Source organism: Delphinapterus leucas, chromosome 13, assembly GCF_059928025.1.
Source record: "Delphinapterus leucas isolate spDelLeu-1000000601 "Yukka" chromosome 13, BTC_Dleu_Yukka2, whole genome shotgun sequence".
NCBI classification, from domain to species: Eukaryota; Metazoa; Chordata; class Mammalia; order Artiodactyla; family Monodontidae; genus Delphinapterus; species Delphinapterus leucas.
The window spans coordinates 76,054,357-76,075,433 of record NC_143141.1 but is presented as its reverse complement, the minus strand read 5'-3'; the positions used below and the strand labels follow the sequence as shown (position 1 = coordinate 76,075,433).

Here is a 21,077-nt window from a genome sequence, read left to right as displayed (position 1 = left end):
AGAAATAACTGATAATAAATTGATAAACTGATGTATTAAAGAAGAAGAAATTAGTTCTGTTAACTTTCTGAACAGAAGCCAGTCATATGTCTTCAAGTTCTAAATGCTGCCTAGAAGAAGCACAACAAAAATTAAAACTTTGTGGCAAATACTGTAAGTTTCAAATAAACATTCTAAAAAAGAATGCTAAGCTAAATCTTTGTGACTTTGGGTTAAACAAAGATTTCTTTGACACGTCACCAAAGCACAACCCATTAAAAAATTTTTGAGAGCAACTTCCCTGGTGGCACAGTGGTTAAGAACTCGCCTGCCAATGCAGGGAACACGGGTTCAATCCCTGGTCTGGGAAGATCCCACATGGCTTGGAGCAACTAAGCCTGTGTGCCACAACTACTGAGCCTTCACTCTACAGCCCGTGAGCCACAACTACTGAGCCCATGTGCCACAACTACTGAAGCCCAGGTACCTAGAGCCCGTGCTCTGCAACAAGAGAAGCCACCGCAATGAGAAGCCCACACACCGCAAAGAAGAGTAGCCCCCACTCTCCGCAGCTAACTAGAGAAAGCCTGTGCACAGCAACGAAGACCCAAAGCAGCCAAAAATAAATAAATAAATAAATTTATAAAAAATAAATTTTTTCGGGCTTCCCTGGTGGCGCAGTGGTTGAGAGTCCGCCTGCCGATGCAGGGGACGCGGGTTCGTGCCCCGGTCCAGGAGAATCCCACATGCCACGGAACGGCTGAGCCCATGAGCCATGGCCGTTGAACCTGCGCGTCTGGAGCCTGTGCTCCGCAACAGGAGAGGCCACAGCAGTGAGAGGCCCACATACCGCAAAAAAAATAATAAATTTTTTCATAAACTGAAATTCATCAAAATTACAAATTCTTCTCTTTGAAAGACACTATTAAGAGAATTTTTTTTAAAGCTACAGACTGAGAAACTATTTACAAATCATAAGGACTGATACCTGAAGTACATAAGGAACTCTCAAAACTTCAATAATAAAAAAACAAACAGCTTAATTGAAAACATGGGCAAGAGATTTGAATACTTCACCAGAGATAATGTTGGCGAATCAGCACATAAAAATATGCTCAACATCATTAGTAATTAGGGAAATGTAAATTAAAACTATAATAAATATGTATTAAAATTAACTTGGAAAAATAACCACACCAAATGTTGGCAAGAATATGGAGCAACTGAAACTCTCATACACTCTTAGTGAGAATGTAAGCAGTATAATCACCTTGGAAGAGTTTGGTAATTTCTTAGAAACTTAAACATACACATAATCATAAAACGCAGCCATTCCACTCCTAGGTGTTTATAAGAAAAATGAAAATATATGTCCAAACAAAGACTTGCAAACATATGTTCATAACAACTTTATTTATAATAGCCAGACACCAGAAATGTCAACAATCCAAATGTCCATCAACAAACGAATGGATAAACAAACTGTGATATACCCATACAATGGAATGCTACTCAGCAATAAAAAGAAAAACACTACTGTTAAAGTCGACAACATGGATGAGTCTTACAATTATTATAATTGAGTGAAAGAAATGAGACCAAAAAAAGAGTATATACTGTATATAAAATTAAAGAAAATGTAAACTAATCTATGGTGACAGAAAGCAGATGATATCTGTCACTGCCTGAGGGTTAGGAGTGGGGAGGCAAAAGAAAGTTAGGAGTAGATTATAAACAGGCAGAACAAAATTTGGGGGAGTTGACGAACATGTTCATTACCTTGAGTGCGGTGACAGTTTCATAGGTATATCCCTCAGATAGTTCAAACTTACCAAATAGTACACATGAAATATTATATATGCAATGGCAGCGAACTACATATAAATTATACCTCTTTAATAACGCTTTAAAAAAAAAAAAACTAGAAAAATGGCTCATATTCTTTTTTCTGTCCCAATATACCTCCCCCATTATTAACAGGGCTATCTTTGACAGTGATTCTTAACTGGAGTAGAGAAATGTCTACATACTTGGGCAAGCTTCTTGTAAGGTAACTCTAATAATTCCAGAGAATCAATCACTGCTTCAGAGCGTTAAGAGTTTGAATAAAATGATCCAGGTTCTTCCTTGAAAACATTATGCTAAGTGAAAGAAGCTAGACACAAAAGGTCACATATAGGCAAATCTATCGAGACAGAAAGTATCAATACATTAGTGATTGCTAAGGGCTGTGGGGATGGAAGTGTAGAAGTAATAAAATGTCCTAGAATTAGATAGTGGTGATGACTGCATACCCTTGTGAATACTAAAAAGCAATAAATTGTATAGATTAAAAATCAGCAAAACCCAGCAAAAATGGTGAATTTCATGATATGTGAATTTTATTTCAATTTTTTAAGAATTGGAGGAAATCAATAGTGATGGAATTTCCCAACAGCTGGGAAGAAAGTCAGTAAAACGGTACCTGTGGAACTGATTACCTGTCATTAGATTTAAGGGCATTAAGATATGGGCTTCCCTGGTGGCACAGTGGTTGAGAGTCTGCCTGCCGATGCAGGGGACACAGGTTCGTGCCCCGGTCCGGGAAGATCCCACATGCTGCAGAGCGGCTGGGCCCGTGAGCCATGGCTGCTGAGCCTGTGCGTCCGGAGTTGTGCTCCGCAACGGGAGAGGCCACGACAGTGAGAGGCCCGCGTACCGCAAAAAAAAAAAGATAAACTTTTTCCTTCTCAAAAAAAAAACCCAAAAACAAAACACAAACATAGGTTACTGGCCAAGTTGCCCTTTTCTGACTTTAGCTGAATTATCAATACTTAACCACTTGGAACACAGAGAAACTTGCCCTAAAGAACTGCTATAAGAGATTTCATTCTTTTAAATTCAGCAACACTGATTTTTTTAAGGGGTGGAGTAGAATAAGCTACTCTACTACAAAAAGGAAAGAAGTTACTTAGAGTCTCTTACCTATTGGAGGTGCTTGGTATCGATCCACTGTTTTTCTTTGTCTCAAATTATATGGCCTATCATTTTCTTCTCCTTCTGCCTCTTCAACCTCAATATCTCCATCTTCCTCTTGAGATTCTAGTTTCACACACACACACACACACAAAATAAAATACTGTTTTAATCCACAAGGATTGGTCCACTCTAGAACTGAATATTTTTATTTTATTCTTTCTGCACAAGTTAGCTTTAAAAATGTCAACATTGTATGATACAGCATAAATCAATACAATTAAAAATGAACCCTGATGGGGACTTCCCTGGTGGCACAGTGATTAAGAATCCGCCTGCCAATGGAGGGGACACGGGTTCAATCCCTGGTCCAGGAAGAGATCCCGCATGCCGCAGGGCAACTAAGCCCCTGTGCCACAACTACCAAGCCTGTACTCTAGAGCCTGCGAGCCACAACTACTGAGCCCTCGCACCACAACTACTGAAGCCCGCACACCTAGAGCCCAGAGCCCATGCTCCACAATAAGAGAAGCCACCTTAATGAGGGGCCTACGCACTGCAACAAAGAGTGGCCCCAGCTCACCACAGCTAGAGGGGGCCTGCATGCAGCAACGAAGACCCAACGCAGCCAAAATAATAATAATAATAATAAAAAACATTTAAAAAAACTTAGAGTAAGCTTTCAGATGTCATGAGTAAACTGTAAAGTCCTTTGCATTTTTAGTTTCTTATTTCACTGGGCATGGCTGACAGTTTTAACATTTTTTTCAATGTCTTAATATGATTGTGTTATAGTGACAATTCCTGTGGTTAAAAAGTTAATCATAAAGTACATTGCATTTGAGGACCATAAGCTTATAAAGTTTCACCAGACTTTTATTTTAAACTATAAATAGATGTCACATTATAGCTATAGCCAAACTGCTTTTTTTTTTTTTTTTTTTTTAATTTATATTTTTGGGCCACGCTGGGCAGCATGTGGAATCTTAGTTCCCCCACCAGGGATTGAACCCATGCCCCCTGCATTGGAAACACAGAGTCTTAACCACTAGACTGCCAGGGAAGTCCCCCAAACCACATTTTAAAAATAAACTTTTAGAATTTATGTACATTATAATTTACTTTTATTTATTTATTTATTTATTTATTTTAAAATTTAGTTTTGGCTGCGTTGGGTCTTCATTGCTGCGTGCAGGCTTTCTCTAGTTGTGGTGAGCAGGGGCTACTCTTTGTTGTGGTGCACAGGCTTCTCATTGTGGTGGCTTCTCCTGTTGCAGAACACGGGCTCTAGGCATGCTGGCTTCAGTAGTTGTGGCTCGAAGGCTCTAGAGCGCAGGCTCAGTTGCTCCACGGCATGTGGGATCTTCCCAGACCAGAGATCTAACCTGCGTCCCTGCCGTGGCTGGTGGATTCTTAACCACTGCACCACCAGGGAAGTCCTGTAATTTATTTTTTAAATGTATAGCTAGGTGAATTATCATAAAGTGATCACTCATGTCAAGGCATAAACTATTACCAATACCCCAGAAATCTACTTTATGGTCTCTCCCAATCCCTGCCTGAATTTTTCTACCAAAATGACTAATCTGTGTTTACCTGTTGTCAATAGGCCTAACAAATCATTATACTGCCAACAAAAATTGCTCTTGCTGTAAGATAAGTAATTATCTTTTAAGCATTTTTTTTGAACTATCAAGTAGTATGTGAATATTGACCTTATTCAGTGGTTAATTGGGCATTGAATGAAGTGTGCTGTAATAAAGTTTTGAGTCATCCTATTATTGCTTTGTATGACCAAAAAGGTAGTAAAAAAGATTGAAAGGTCATAGGTAAATCAGGAGCTCAAATATGATCATATTGATATATTTAGCAGAGAACTAATATTTTTAAGAAAGGCATTTTCTTTTACATCTGTCGTTTTTTTTAATTAATTAATTAATTTAATTTGGGCTGCGTTGGGTCTTCGTTGCTGCACGTGGGCTTTCTCTAGTTGCGGTGAGCGGGGGCTACTCTGGAGCACGGGCTCCAGACGCGCAGGCCTCAGTAGTTGTGGCGCACGGGCTTAGTTGCTCCACGGCATGTGGGATCCTCCCAGGCCAGGGCTCGAACCCGTGTCCCCTGCATTGGCAGGCGATTCCCAACCACTGCGCCACCAGGGAAGCCCTTAAATGTTTACTATTAAGTTATAGAGAAAATCAGCAAATACAGTATTACTTAACTAAATAACACTATAAATCACTTGCACCCAAATAAGTTTCCTTAAACCTTCAAAAAAATTACTTTTTGGAAAAAAACCTTGCATTATTTATTATGGGAAGAAATTCTATACATGGCAAATCTACTCTGGGAAATCTACAAAGATGTTCAGTTAAAGATAAGGCAAAAATCACATTATAAATCTGTCTCACCTATACTGATTTTCTCCAAAGGAAGCAATATAGAGGTTCTAGCTGTAACAACAATAATATCTGCTCAATAAAATACCTTCATTAGAAATATCACCTCATCAAAACTTGCTAATAATATATTAATTACAGAACTTGAAAAATAAACCCATTCTTCTCCATCTAAGCTACACAAATAGAACTAATAAGATTCCCTGGTGAAATACAACTACGTTGCATTTACAGTACACCAAATCTTCTGAAAATCCATTTTAATAAAGAAGGTTAACACCTACAGAATTAAATCTTATGGATGCACTCACTGGTCATCAATTTATAATCCTTGGGGCAAACGTGCTTTCATCTGTTCCCAGCTCCAGCCCGACAAATCCAGTCAGGATTCATCAATTCAAAACCCAGACAGGCCTCAGAAAAGAGCAGTACAACTCCCTCCACTAATTCTGGCTGTCTCTCTTTACTGTACCATTTACTACTCCTCTGTCCATAACTAAATTTGAGACCCAAATAATCCAAAATTTAGAGGCTATGGATAGAAGGTGGCTATGGACAGAGACTTTCAGTTAGAACGTTCCTAAATACAAAAGAGGCCTCACCTAACACGCAAATCAGCCCATGGCAAATGCTACACCAGATTAGGTCACTTAAGGACTACCAATAGCTACTAATAAGATATATTACATAACAATGCATAGTGTACAGCAAAGGCATTTTTCCAAATGAAGAAAATGAATACTCAGAAATGCCAATGGAATAAAAATTATTCCAAATTATGTAACACAGACCTCTAAAGCCAAAAATCACCCATCCAGCAATATTACACATATATTACTTGTACATATTTTCTTCCCTCCCACCTGAACTTTGTAGTATTTATTTCATAAGGTGCTTTCACAAACCTTCTTCTTCACCCTCAGTAGAGACTTCATGATGATTTTGTATCCCATAACTATTTCTTCTCAGTGACTTTCTTCGCCTTTTCACTCTTGAATACATATCCATGTTTTCCTTTTAAAGAGAGAAATCTGTCAAATATTAACATGAACTTTATTCCCAGCTATAAATATCATTAACCCAATGGGACATGCCCATTCAATAAAATTTACTGAGGACCTATTTGCAAGGCAAAGATTCATGAAAATGGACCTTACTGAATTCAATACATGTAAGAAACAAGAGGAAAAACAAATAAAACTTATAAAATATTTGAAAATGTAAAACTACAATGCCATGGACATACTTTCTCCCTTAAGCAAATTACACCCTAGTAGGATAAAACAAGTCAAGTCACAGGTAACTATAAAAGAAAGTAGAGGGCTTCCCTGGTGGCGCAGCGGTTAAGAATCCGCCTGCCAATGCAGGAGACATGGGTTCGAGCCCTGGTCCAGGAAGATCCCACGTGCCACAAAGCAGCCAAGCCTGTGCACCACAACTATTGAGCCTGCGCTCTAGACCCCACGAGCCACGACTGCTGAGCCCACGTGCCTAGAGCCCGTGCTCCACAACAAGAGAAGCCACCACAACGAGAAGCCTGCACGCCGCAACGAAGACTCAACACAGCTGAAAATAAATAAATAAATAAATAAAATTTATAAAAAGTAATAATAAAATAAACTAGAACAAGTTTAATGCCATAAAGAAAGGTACATGGGCATTCCCTGGTGGCCTAGTGGTTAGGATTCTGGGCTTTCACTGCTGTGCCCAGGGTTCAATCCCTGGTCAGGGAACTGAGATCCCACAAGCAAAAGGTACATAAGAGTCTAGAATTCAAAAAGATTAATGTGCCCCTGCCGGCCGTGTTTGGGGGAGGAGGGGAGGAAGCATCTGAAAAGAGCCTTAAAACAAAGGTAGAACTGCATCAGGCCTTAACCAGAAGTATTAACAGGAGTAAAAGATAGGAGAATAAGAATGATTCATTTATATTTGGGCAATGGTATGTGAGAAAATAAAGTTGAAACCAGATTATGAAGGTCAAGGTGTTTTTAATTAATTCAGTACACATTAAAAAACCATTAAAGGGACTTCCTTGTTGGTCCAATGGTTAGGACTCTGCCCTCCCAATGCAGAGGGCACGGGTTCAATCCCTGGTGGGGAACTAAGATCCCACGTGCCGCACAGTGCCGAAAAAAAAAAAAAAAAGATCGTTAAAGGTTCCGATGAGAAAAGTGACAGAATCAGAGGTGGACTTTAAGATGACCCTCTGCAGAAGTGTAGAGGGTCTTTTTGGGAAGGTTGTGGCAAGGGGGGTAAGGATAAAAGAAGAAAGAAAACAATAAAATCCCAGATTAAACTGGAAACGAAGAAGGAACAATTCTGTTAATTCAAGAAAATCCAAATGCTGCTCTCTCTCTCTCTCAATTCCTCAGTCCAAACAAAAACTACGTGCAAAGGTTGTTAAAGTTAATATACTCACAAATTCTGTATCTGTCCACATTCGAAGCCGTTCTACTTCTCCTGATCGACGATTCCTTCTAATGTTTATATTGTCCATTTCCTGTAGTACAGCTTCAGCAGTACTACAATTATATAATAAAACTAGGGTTTAGACAACCATGGAATCAAACACTGTGTCATACATGTAAAAGAGCTCTTCGTCAACGCATAATTAAATCCTGATATGTAACTGTACCTAACATCCCAATTAATATCTGTTTCTGAACTGGCATCCACCAGAAGATAATGCCCCCAAAACAGATGGAAACAGGGAATTCTCTGGTGGTCCAGTGGGTATGACTCAGCACTTTCACTGCTGGGGCCCAGGTTCAATCCCTGGATGGGGAACTAAGATCCCACAAGCCATGCAGCACAGCCAAAAAAGAAAAAAAGATGGAATCAGGACATCTTCTGCCTTAATATAATAAAACTTACAAATATAAGACCTTTGTTTATAAGTCTCCAAATATTTAAATTCATAAGGCTACTACAAATAACTGACTACCAGACCTAAGGCACTGAAAAAAAATTCAAATCTTTTTACTTGAAGATAGTGTTAAAAACTGTATAGAAAAAAGGATTTGTAAAAAGTTTAAAGCTAATATAAGGTTAACTGAATAGATACTTTTAGAAATTAGAGGACACTGACATCCACAAAATATATGGTAACATTGGCACATTTTATGTTTTAAACACACACATAGCCCAGATACTGATCTAAGTACTTACCGAATAATAACTAATTTTGACACTACCACTATAGAATATAATTTCTTCTCATTTCAAATAGCAATTACACTGACCTCACTTCTCCAGGCTACTGCAGTGATTAAGGAGGATGATTTATTAGCTGAGAAGAATAAAGTTTCATTGCATGTAGACACTGAACAGTCAGCTAGGCTACATCCAACATGTGCAGTCTCAAAAGACTTTCAATTCAGAATCTTGACTAAGTAAAACTATGCCTACTATATATCAATAATGAAACTTAATGCTGCTTGAAAATTGTCAAAAACACAAATGTTAAATGAGCAAATATTAAAGGACTATAGTAGTGAAGTTAAAATAAAATTACTTTTTATATTATCTATGCACAAGAGCTTTAAAAAGTATGAGAAAAAATGAGCTATCACATAAATTGTATTAAATCTAATAAAGTAACCAGAAACTGACAATCATTGCTAGCCATGGTTAATTCAAATTAAGTTTTTAAATAATTGTATTGATTGCTAAGTCAGTGCTTAAGTTACTTTTTAAAACATAACTGGCTTAAAAAAACCAACAGTTACATGAAACTGCTGACTGCAAAAGCATTCATACCTATTTACTAGTTGATCAAATAACAAACTCTGGTTCACGCTTTCAAATCTGTTTTTCCTGGAACGACAACTTTTTCTGACTTCCATGTCACCATTTATACAAGAAAGGTCCCCATCTCCCTTCTTTTCGCCTCGAAGGGGATGGCTTCGAAGGGCTACAAGAAGAGAGAAATTTCCATTTCAAAGTATAGAGTATAAAAAGAAAGAAAAAAAATCAAAAATTACTTTTAAAAGACTATAAAAAGCTTACTATAACCTCTTAAATGGCTTTAATATCCAAAATCTAAAATTTCTCTAACTGTTTACAATCTGCTATAATAATTTAAATTATTTCAGTTGTACTGATTTCTCAGTGTTTAACAATTACATATTTACCATGACTGAAATCCAGTCACTTCCAACAGTATACTTAGCATACTAGTAAATTACGCTATTTTACCCCACTTTAATACTCTTAACAACATTATAAGAATTTCAATACTAACCAGTTTCATAACAGAATACTCACATAAGCTACTATGTCCGTTTGGTAATGTAGCACCAGGCTGAGAAGTTAACCTAGAACACAATTATATTTAATATGCAAACACATCAACATTCATTTAAAGAAGCAAGAAATGCAAATACTGGTGGAATCATTTTAATCTTTAAAATGTCAGTAATGTAATATTACTTTTTTAAGAGTAAAGACATTTTTTACCCTAAAACTTATAATATACCAATTAATAAAATATACTAGCTAAGAGTCGTTTCATTACTTCAAGAAAAGTTTTAATAACAGATTACAAACTGAACTTACTGTCTTCAACTCTATAAATTAAAATCCAATGAAAAGGCTTAAGCTTAATATGTATCATAAAGTTAGCTGACGCCTTAAGTAACAATGGTCACAGACATTTACTATGGGTTTTTGTTGAGAACATAAAATTCAAACAATGACAAAGTTATTCAAATGATAAACTGTAAGACGAAAAAAGTATTTGAACACCAACACCACTTAATAATTTCCTCAAAGTATTATATTACACATTCTAAACTAATAAATGAAAATTTAGCTAATTTCTCAAAACCTATTGCACAACTCTCCCTTTTGGTGGAGGAACAGAAATGTTAAGTCGCTAGAAAGATACTTAAAGGGTCATTAAAACATGAAGACTTATGAAAAGTCACAGTACGCCTTACTATAATTAGAAATTCAAAACCAAAAGCTAAATTGTTACATAGTAAAAGAGCTATCAATTTAAACTTACTAGAGTATTTTTTGAAATATCCAACAATTATCATTTTCAAGGAGTAAAAAAGGGGGGAGAGAGGACATTCAAAAAACAGTACATATGACTGTCATCCGCTTATCAATGTGGTTTGCACAACATTTTTTAACTAAAATATTCTAACATTTTTGGTTATTCCAGCATTCTTCATGTAAAATTATAAATGTTATAAATATTAATTATAAATGCCCCTGTCTAATAAAGGACACAGATAGGATGACTCAAGGTATGAACAAAAACTATTCTGTGCCTTCAGACTATCAAAAACACAAAATAAAAAACTCCATCTCGGGCTTCCCTGGTGGCGCAATGGTTGAGAGTCCGCCTGTCGATGCAGGGGACACGGGTTCATGCCCTGGTCCGGGAAGATCCCACATGCCGCGGAGCGGCAGGGCCCGTGAGCCATGGCCGGCCGCTGAGCCTGCGCGTCCGGAGCCTGTGCTCCGCAACGGGAGAGGCCACAGCAGTGAGAGGCCCGTGTACCACAAAAAATAAATAAATAAATAAATAAATAAACTCCATCCCTCCTTTCCCCATAAAAACAACATAACCATCTTGTTCTAATATACTACCTCTTAGAAAGTATTTCATTTTTAGCACCTTTATATACAAATACACAATCCTCCTGGTATATGAGTTTGACTATAAAGTAATAGAATTGATGTGTTAACAGGTCATTCCTTAGGAGATTATACATGTGGAATTCCCTAGAATCACTCTTAAAATCCACTTAAAACCACATAGAAAAGTAATAAATATAGTTTGGCTTTGGACCCAATATAACATTAACTCAGTTTAATCACTTAATTCACAAGTCTTGGCTCCATATGAATTTTAGCTGTACGTAAGACCAAATGGTTGGAATTTTACACACTTAAATTATTCAAAAGAGTTCGTGCCCCGGTCCGCAAAGATCCCACATGCCGCGGAGCGGCTGGGCCCCGTGAGCCATGGCCACTGAGCCTGCGCGTCCGGAGCCTGTGCTCCGCAACGGGAGAGGCCACAACAGTGAGAGGCTCGCATACCGCAAAAAATAAAAAAATTAAAAAAAGAAGACAGTGCTTAATTGGCTTTTATTTCATTGCTAATGAAAGATCTATTTTAAGGTGGGGGGAGAAACAAACTTGTTCTTCAATCAATCCAATTACCAATTATAATTTATTGTCATCATTTTACAATTATCATTTCTCTTTATAAAAATGAGAAAAAGAAGGAGATAGAATATGAAATACTTGGGTATAAAAATAGAGAATATTGGGATTTTAAGGGTTGGTCTGCCTATACAATAAAGGTGCCTAAAAAGTCTCTTAAATCAAGGTTGCCAAAAATTAATCACTTAAAATGTAACCAGGTGGGTTCACTGCTTAAATTAATCCTCTAATAAATCCTTTATGATTATGAAGTCTCCTTTATTTTTAAAAGAGGCTGCGACAAAAATAAACTCAAAATGGATTAAAGGCCTAAATGTAAGGCCAGACACTATAAAACTCTTAGAGGAAAACACAGGCAGAACACTCTGTAACATAAATCACAGCAAGATCCTTTTTGACCCACCTCCTAGAGAAATGGAAATAAAAACAAAAATAAACAAATGAGACCTAATGAAACTTCAAAGCTTTTGCACAGCAAAGGAAACCATAAACAAGACAAAAAGACAACCCTCAGAATGGGAGAAAATATTTGCAAACGAATCAACAGACAAAGGATTAATCTCCAAAATATACAAGCAGCTCATGCAACTCAATAACAAAAAAAACAAACAACCCAATCCAAAAATGGGCAGAAGACCTAAACAGACATTTCTCCAAAGAAGGTATACAGTTTGCCAACAAACACATGAAAGAGTGCTCAACATCATTAATCATTAGAGAAATGCAAATCAAAACTACAATGAGGTATCACCTCACACCAGTCAGAATGGCCATCAACTAAAAATCTACAAACAATAAATGCTGGAGAGGGTGTGGAGAAAAGGGAACCCTCTTGCATGTAAATGATACAGCCACTATGGAGAACAGTATGGAAGTTCCTTAAAAAACTAAAAATAGAACTACCATATGACCCAGCAATCCCACTACTGGGCATACCCTGAGAAAACCATAATTCATAAAGAGCCATGTACCACAATCTTCATTGCAGCTCTATTTACAGTAGCCAGGACATGGAAGCAACCTAAGTGTCCAACAACAGATGAATGGATAAAGAAGATGTGGCACATATATACAATGCAATATTACTCAGCTATAAAAAGAAATGAAACTGAGTTATTTGTAGTGAGGTGGATGGACCTAGAGACTGTCAAACAGAATGAAGTTAAGTCAGAAAGAGAAAAAAAAATACCATATGCTAACACATATATATGGAATCTAAAAAAAAAAAAGGTCATGAAGAACCTAGGGACAGGACGGAAATAAAGGCGCAGACCTACTAAGAGAATGGACTTGAGGACAGGGGGAAGGGGAAGGGTAAGCTGGGACAAACAGAGAGTGGCACGGACATATATACACTACCAAATGTAAAATCGATAGCTAGTGGGAAGCAGCCGCATAGCACACAGAGAGATCAGCTTGGTGCTCTGTGACCACCTAGAGGGGTGGGATAGGGAGAGTGGGAGGGAGGGAGATGCAAGAGGGAGGAGACATGGGGATATATGTATATGTATAGCTGATTCACTTTGTTATAAAGCAGAAAGTAACACACCACCGTAAAGCAATTATACTCCAATAAAGATGTTAAAAAGAGGGGGGGAAGGGGGCGTGGGTGCGGGATATTTCCCTATATCTCTGTATCCTAAATTTTTTAAATGGAGACAGTATCACTCTGCATTAGATAATTATTACATTAAAAGTTTCTAGGGCTTCCCTGGTGGTGCAGTGGTTGAGAGTCCGCCTGCCGATGCAGGGGACACGGGTTCGTGCCCCAGTCCGGGAAGATCCCACATGCCACGGAGCGGCTAGGCCCGTGAGCCATGGCTGCTAAGCCTGCGCGTCCGGAGCCTGTGCTCTGCAACGGGAGAGGCCACAACAGTAAGAGGCCCACGTAACGGGGAAAAAAAAAAAAAAAGTTTCTACACCTTTATGTGAAGCACACTGCAAATGCAATATCAGACTCAAAAATCATTACTTATTCTCCCTTTCCCACATAAACCCAAGGCATTCAATGATTTATGAGAATTTTAAACCTCAATTCAGCAAAATCAATCATTTGAAAAGACTTTAACCACTACCAGCCTTCATTCTAATGAGCCTCATCAGTGGTGATTACATTTCTGCCTCACCTCACTACTCCCTCATCATCTGACCACAAAACAAAATTTTCGGGACTTCCCTGGCAGCACAGTGGTTAAGAATCCGCCTGCCGATGCAAGGGACACGGGTTCGAGCCCTGGTACAGGAAGAACCCACATGCCGTGAAGCAACTAAGCCCGTGCACCACAGCTACGGAGACCGCACTCCAGAGCCCACAAGCCACAACTACTAGCTTGCATGCCACAACTACTGAGCCCGCGTGCCTAGAGCCCATGCTCCACAACAAGAGAATCCACCACAATGAGAAGCCCACACACTGCAACGAAGAGTAGCCCCCGGTTGCCGCAACTAGACAAAGCCCACACGCAGCAACGAAGACCAAACGCAGCCAAAAACAAATTAATAAATTTTTTTTAAAAACACATAAATAAATAAGTTATTTCACCAATCAACAGTAGTTTCTTTAAAGAATTTAGTGGTTGTTGGGCTTCCGTGGTGGCGCAGTGATTAAGAATCCAATGCAAGAGACACAGGTTTGAGGCCAGGTCCAGGAAGATCCCACATGTCACGGAGCAACTAAGCCCGTGCGCCACAACTACTGAGCCTGCACTCTAGAGTCTGCGAGCCACAACTACTTAGCCCGTGTGCCACAACTAGTGAAGCCCGTGTGCCTAGAGCCCGTGCTCCACAACAAGAGAAGCCACCGCAATGAGAAGCCCGTGCACCGCAATGAAGAGTAGGCCCCGCTCGCTGCAACTAGAGAAAGCCCCGCACGCAGCAACGAAGACCCAACGCCGTAAATAAATAAATAAACTAACTAAATAAATAAATAACTTGTTTAAAAAAAAAGAATATAGTGGTTGTTAACAAAGTTCTTTAGGATTCGTTATTTTTCATAGGTAATACTAATTTTTATCTATATTCAATTTTCCTCCAATGAACTGTATTTTAACAAATTATTTTTGTGAAAGAACTTTTGTGAAAGTCATTTTACCTTAGATGCTCTTAAGACTTTAGAGTACCAAAATAAAGGAATTAGGGTTCTCAGGTTCATGACATAAAAATTAATACAAGCCTTCAAATAAATCCTGATTTTTGTATTTATACTATCTCAAAATCTAAAATATCTTTAACTACAAGTTTCCCTAAAATTCAATTATGTTGAATCTGATAGGTCAAATGGCATTTTCTTTTCAGGTCATCTGAAACACTAAAAGTCTAATTCTAACATGTAGCACTTAATCACATCCCTTGATGAAAGTTTAACTCAAAAAACTTTTAAAATTGTGTGAACTGCTAAACATTCTCCTGCCAAAAAAAAAAAAAACCAGTAAATTTTATTAGTATTCATTATTTCTTAAGCTTTTTATTCAAAATGTACTTAATATTTTTTAAAGGAATATCAAACTCTAAGGTACCTAAATGGAAGCAAAACTCTCTCCCCTCAAAAGAATTTTAAGCCTTTTTACATGAAAGACATGATCAAGATTAATTTACATAAAATATTTGAGTGGATAAGATGTGGGAAATCTACGGTATCAGAGACTTACACCTGAATTAAACTGTTAAAATTATCTTACAATTAAAGGTCAAACTTTTAACACTACAAGAACACTTTTTAGAGCATTTACTAGAAAAAGAAGCTTGATTCACTCATTTAATAAATACAGGATACAGATTACAACAGATAGATCAAGTGTAGAAGTGTAATTAAAGGGCTGTACTTATTTTAAGTAACATCATTATAGTTATCTGGATCTATTTCATCTCACAGATGAAGGAGTATGGTAAAGTAAAAAAAAAAAAATCAATAGACTATGATTCACATAATCTACTTAACTCCCAGACAATGCAAAATTAAAAATTTTAAATACATATTAAAATAGGTAAAGACTCTTTAGAGACTAGTAAATGTACAATGCCTGTCAAAATCTATATAACTGCAAAGATTATTTTCATTAAAGCCTAAGAGTATCCCGAATTTACCTACACACATAAAATCAAAATATTGTCAAAAGGGAATTCCCTTTTACTTCTGGTTTGCAGTTGGCACATCATCAGCACTTCTACATCAAACACTGGAAAAAAGAGAAGCTAAAGACTCTAAGCTCAAAATTTAAATCTTTTCTGAGTGTGTATACACCTATCCTATCTACATTAAATTAGTACCACTTACTTTGGTTAAGTGAGTAAAATTGTTTTCTAATACATATCAAAACAGACACAAAGCAAATTTAAGTTGAAAACAACCAGATAGATGAAAAGATTTCTTTAAAAATTAATTTAGATTTTATTACATTTTAGTATACCAATTCAAGTGGAATACTTAATTTTAGGAAGGGGAGATTTTATCTTATTTTCAAGTAAAAAATATAATTTTAACCATATGTTTTTATTTAAATTTTCAGGACTATAAACACGTATGCACATTCAAGATGTATCAAAATTCTTATTGTTTTAGTAATATTAGTTTCTATTACATACTACATATATTATTGGCATATTTAGAGAAAATAAAATTACATACAGAAATTATAAAATAAGCTTAATACAATTTATAAGTATTTCTAGCCCGGTAGTTTTACAATTTAAGAAAATTAGCAATTATCAGCCCTGAATCACATCAAATAATTCATGAAAAAACAATGGAGGAGTTCTCCATTCTCACCTGGCCTGTCCAGTTGATATGTTCCATTCCTCTCGCTGACCAGTACTTCGTGATTTTGATTTGTCTTTGCAAACAGAATCAGGTTGTTTCAAAGTGCGTTTGGCTGGAGGAGACACATGGCTATCACTTAAACTACCATCAACTTCAGCTTTCTGAAAGACAAAGTTTAAAATGTATTTATTATCCTATTAAAATTAACAGAATTCTTAAATTCTTGGATAAAGTACAGTGCTTATTCAACCAATAAACATTTACTGAAGGAATCTCTCTATAAGTGTAGCAAAATGTAATAATCTATAAATACAGAAACAAAAAAGTTAGAAAGATAAATTTATCCTCAGAAAAGCATGTTTAGTTTGTTTTTATTTTAAAATAGTTTCAAGCCTACAGAATATGTGTAGATACAACTTTTTATGACATGATTCATCATTCCTCTCCTAAATACTCCAGAGTGTAACTCCCAAAATTAGAACACTCTGCTATATTAGCATCATTCAACCCTCCCAATTAGGAACTCATCATTGATATAACACAGAGCCAGTCCACAGACACATTCAAATTTTATCAAATGTCCCAACAAGGTCTCTCTTTCCTTTCTGGTTCAGGATCCTAACCAGGAACATATACTGTATGTACTTATCAGATCTCCTTGGTCTCCTTCGATCTGGAACAATCCTTTAGTCTTTCCCCATTTTCATGCCCTTGACTGTAAAGAATATAGGCTTTTTATTTTCCAGGATGACTATCAGTCTGGGTCAGTCAAAGGTGGTTCCTGCTTGGCTCCTCATCCCCTTTGTGATGTGGGCATCTACCTGATGTTCCTCGTAACCCAAGTCAGGCCATAACATTCATAGAAAGAATATACAGACATGATATTATGCATACTATACCTACCCATCATTAGGTATAACCTTGATCACCTAGTCAAGTTGGTGTCTGCCAGGTTTCTCCACCGTAAAGTCACTATTTTTCCCTTTGTATTTGATTAGTTTATGTGAAATCATTCTGATAATTCACCAATATCCTGTTCCTCAACAAACCTCCACCCACTAGCCACAGCATTCATTGACTACTCTTGCCTTTATCCAATACCATCATGGTGGTAATTATCTAATCGTATCACTCCTATATGTTTTAGTTGGCATCCTACTTTAAAGAATTTTCTTGGGATTTCCCTGGTGGTCCAGTGGTTAAGAATCTGTCTTGCAATGCAGGGGACACCGGTTCAATCCCTGGTCAGGGAACTAGGATCCCACAGGCCACGGGGCAACTAAGTCCTCACACTCTGAAGCCCACGCACCACAACTAATGAGCCCATGTGCCACAACTAGAGAGAAGACTGCACACTGCAACAAAAGATCCTGAGTGCCACAACTAAGACCCGACGCAACCAAAAAATAAATAAAAAGAATTTTCCCTCCCCAACCCTCCTTACTCAATTCATTCACTCATTTATTTGTATCAGTATGGATTCATGGATTCTTACTTTATTCTGTGGGTTTTAATCCATTACTCTATTTCTTTGCTCAAATTATACAAGATTTGGCCATCAGGAGCCCTTTCAAAGTGGTTCTAATATTCTTTTGACATGTCCCCATCATTTTGAGTACTTCCTTACTTTCTGGCACAAAAGAAATCTGTAGGCTCATCTAGTACTCTCCCTTCCTGACCCTAGAAATTAAGCTCAGGTTCCTTTCAGTCAAGGATAGTATTCAGAAATCAAGATCTGGGCACTAGGTGTGCTCAATGTTGCTGGAGTTTCACTGCTATTGAGTCCTCTCAGCAGAGAAAGCTAGGAAATGTATTAATTTATATTGATACATAGAAATATAGACATCTATACCTATTTCTTTATCTGTGCATAAATAATAATTTTAAAAATGTGTGTACACCAATGTGTTCAACTAATTCCATACCTTAAGTTTCTTTCTAGACTTGCCCTTTTTATGTTTGTAAGTCCTTTCCAATGAGAAACACGGCTTCCATTATCTTCAAATACATTTATTCATTTGCTCTTTCAATTAATTAATTTGTTTAATGTAACCAATCTCTCAACCCGAGACCTCCATCCAACACGCTTCCGCTAATCTCTCCCTAGCTTAATGTCTTCAAACTAGGGGAGTCACTGTCTCTGAGGAGCAGCTTTCCGCTTCGCCACCCAATTCCTTGGATGCTGGATAGGTGGGGAAGAGAGTGGAGGAAAGGGTTACCTTTTCTTTAGAGAAGATTTAATTCATATGCTAATACTTTATCACTTAAGATTATCGATCAGTATTTCAAAAGCATGTATGATCATTTTCAATACACTACCATTTAAACATTTTTGAGTTATTTCCCTTTATGCTACAAATTTCTTTTAAGAAAAATATATAGGGACTTCCCTGGTGGCGCAGTGGTTAAGAATCCGCCTGCCAATGCAGGGGACACAGGTTCGAGCCCTGGTCCGGGAAGATCCCACATGCTGCGGAGCAACTAAGCCCGTGTGCCACAACTACTGAGCCTGCGCTCTAGAGCCCACGAGCCACAACTGAGCCCGCGCGCCACAACTACTGAAGCCCGCGTGCCTAGAGCCCGGGCTGCACAAGAGAAGCCATCGCAACAAGAAGCCTGCGCACCACAACAAAGAGCAGCCCCCTCTCGCCGCAACTAGAGAAAGCCCACGTGCGGCAACGAAGACCCAATGCAGCCAAAAATAAATAAATTTATTTTAAAAAAAGAAAAAATAAAAAAACTATCCATTTCATAAATGTCATTTCTGTATCATATGTTCCCAAAGCAACACAACTACATTACACAAATAATTAGTCAAAATGTAGCCACTCACAAACATGAGAAATACTCGCAATATACGTTTAAAGGTATCCAAGTATAACCTATAGAATTAACATCCACTTACTAAAATGTTTTTCACAAAAAGACCAATTTTTTATTTTGTGCTGTAATACAATTTACCATGAACTAGTTTTAAAGCCACAAGACCACGTTTTGTACTAAAAGGCACAAAGGAAAAAACAATTAGAAATTCAAACATCAAACTGTCTATAAGTAAGGATAATAAACATGTTAGCTGTGTAACATACACTTCCGCTTATTAGTTTAAGCTCCCCAGAAAAACTGGTTAGCTACTTCCAAACCATCCCACGTAGAGGTGGGAAAAACCATTTAAGATGCAATTCAATCATGTAATAGTATTTAACAGTAAACATGCTTAATGTACTTAAGAAATGGTTTGTTTGGTTTTTTTTACTTTATTTATTTATTTTTTGGCTGTGTTGGGTCTCAGTTGCGGTGCACGGGCTCTTCGTTTGAGGCATGTGGGCTTCTCTCTAGTTGTGGTGTGCGGGCTCCAGAGCACATGAGCTCGGTAGTTGCAGCACACGGGCTTAGTTGCCCCATGGCATGTGGAATCTTAGCTCCCCGACCAGGGATCGAACCTGCGTCCCCTGCATTGGAAGGCAGATTCTTAACCACTGGACCACCAGGGAGGTCACAGAAATGGGTTTTTTAAAATTGTATTATTTCACTTCCTCAGGTCCTTGCCTTCTCCAACCCCACCCTTTAACAGAGTAAATAGAGAAGCTCAGACATAAGTTAACTAACTCTAGCCCAAGGTCATATAGCTAACAAATGACTGACAGAACTTGAGAAAAAAAAAAACCTAGAATTTAGGTCCTTCCATTCCTAATATTGTTCTGTCTACTACCTCAGACACTCCACCCTAGAATATTTATAAAATACCAAGGTTAAAGTGTGCCTCAAAGGTCATCTTACTCAACTACTGATCCAAGACTTGATCAGCCTCTACATTTGTCACTTCAAATGTGCTCCACCCATGACCCATCCAATCAGAAACCATTTTTGACAAGATTCCCCAGATAATTCTTATATACGTTAGTTTGAAAAGCATTACTATATAACATATTCAACAAATAAGTCACTGAGGAAGCACTGTCATACGTTCCAAGCTAAGACATATTTGTGAATAAAGAAACTGATACCTGTAAACTACTTAACCAATTTAGATAGTCCAGGCCAGCATTACTCCTAATCAAACCTCACCACTCATCCTTCAAGACCCATCTGTCCCTCAAAATCTTACCTGAAGAATCTAACCTAAATTGACCTTTTTCCCTCTGCTAGCTGCAACTCTACATTTTGGCACTTAATTATATTCAATTTAGCATTATATATTTACCATCTTTTTTTTTTTTTTTTTTTTTTTTGGTACGCTGGCCTCTCACTGTTGTGGCCTCTCCCGTTGCGGAGCACAGGCTCTGGACACGCAGGCTCAGCGGCCATGGCTCACGGGCCCAGCCACTCCGCGGCATGTGGGATCTTCCCAGACCGGGGCACGAACCCGTGTCCCCTGCATCGGCAGGCAGACTCTCAACCACTGCGCCACCAGGGAAGCTCCCTATTTACCATCTTTAAAGTGTCACATCCAAGTCTTGACATTCAAGCAAGATTTTAAGTTCTTTAATTATAAAAAATAGCAAGATTTTAAGTTCTTTAATTATAAAAAATAGCCTACTTCTTTTTAATTCCACACAATACCAAGAAAAAAAAAAAGGCAAGACTTTCCCAAGTTTGTTCTGTAAATTAATAGAAATTATTAGCAGAAACAAAGGAAGGCTCATGGACAAATAAATTTGAGAAACGATGAGGTCCAAGGTTTTTTGCTTCAGGACTTGTAATAGTCTTTAATATGTTAATATGCAGAGATTTCCCTGGCAGTCCAGTGGTTAAGACTCCAGGCTTCCAATGCAAGGGGCTTGGGTTCAATCCCTGGTCAGGGAACTAAG

General features: G+C 37.7%; 1 protein-coding gene across 6 annotated transcripts in view; it reads right to left on the bottom strand.

Annotated features, from left to right (window-relative positions):
- The window catches only part of ATAD2B (ATPase family AAA domain containing 2B), a 187,883-nt gene that overhangs the window by 137,271 nt on the left and 29,535 nt on the right, over positions 1 to 21,077 (bottom strand). For 5 of the 6 annotated variants that reach the window (XR_016395309.1, XM_089922466.1, XM_089922468.1 and 2 more), the window contains 6 exons: positions 16,276 to 16,427; positions 9,597 to 9,646; positions 9,090 to 9,243; positions 7,750 to 7,852; positions 6,236 to 6,344; positions 2,944 to 3,060 (listed from right to left, as the gene is read on the bottom strand). Coding sequence is in view for 5 of the 6 variants with exons in the window: in XM_089922466.1 (XP_089778592.1) it covers positions 2,944 to 3,060; positions 6,236 to 6,344; positions 7,750 to 7,852; positions 9,090 to 9,243; positions 9,597 to 9,646; positions 16,276 to 16,427 (685 nt within the window). In the remaining variant the exon portion in view is untranslated. The remainder of the gene's footprint in view (positions 1 to 2,943; positions 3,061 to 6,235; positions 6,345 to 7,749; positions 7,853 to 9,089; positions 9,244 to 9,596; positions 9,647 to 16,275; positions 16,428 to 21,077) is intronic. The other variant, XM_089922467.1, reaches the window with a different exon arrangement.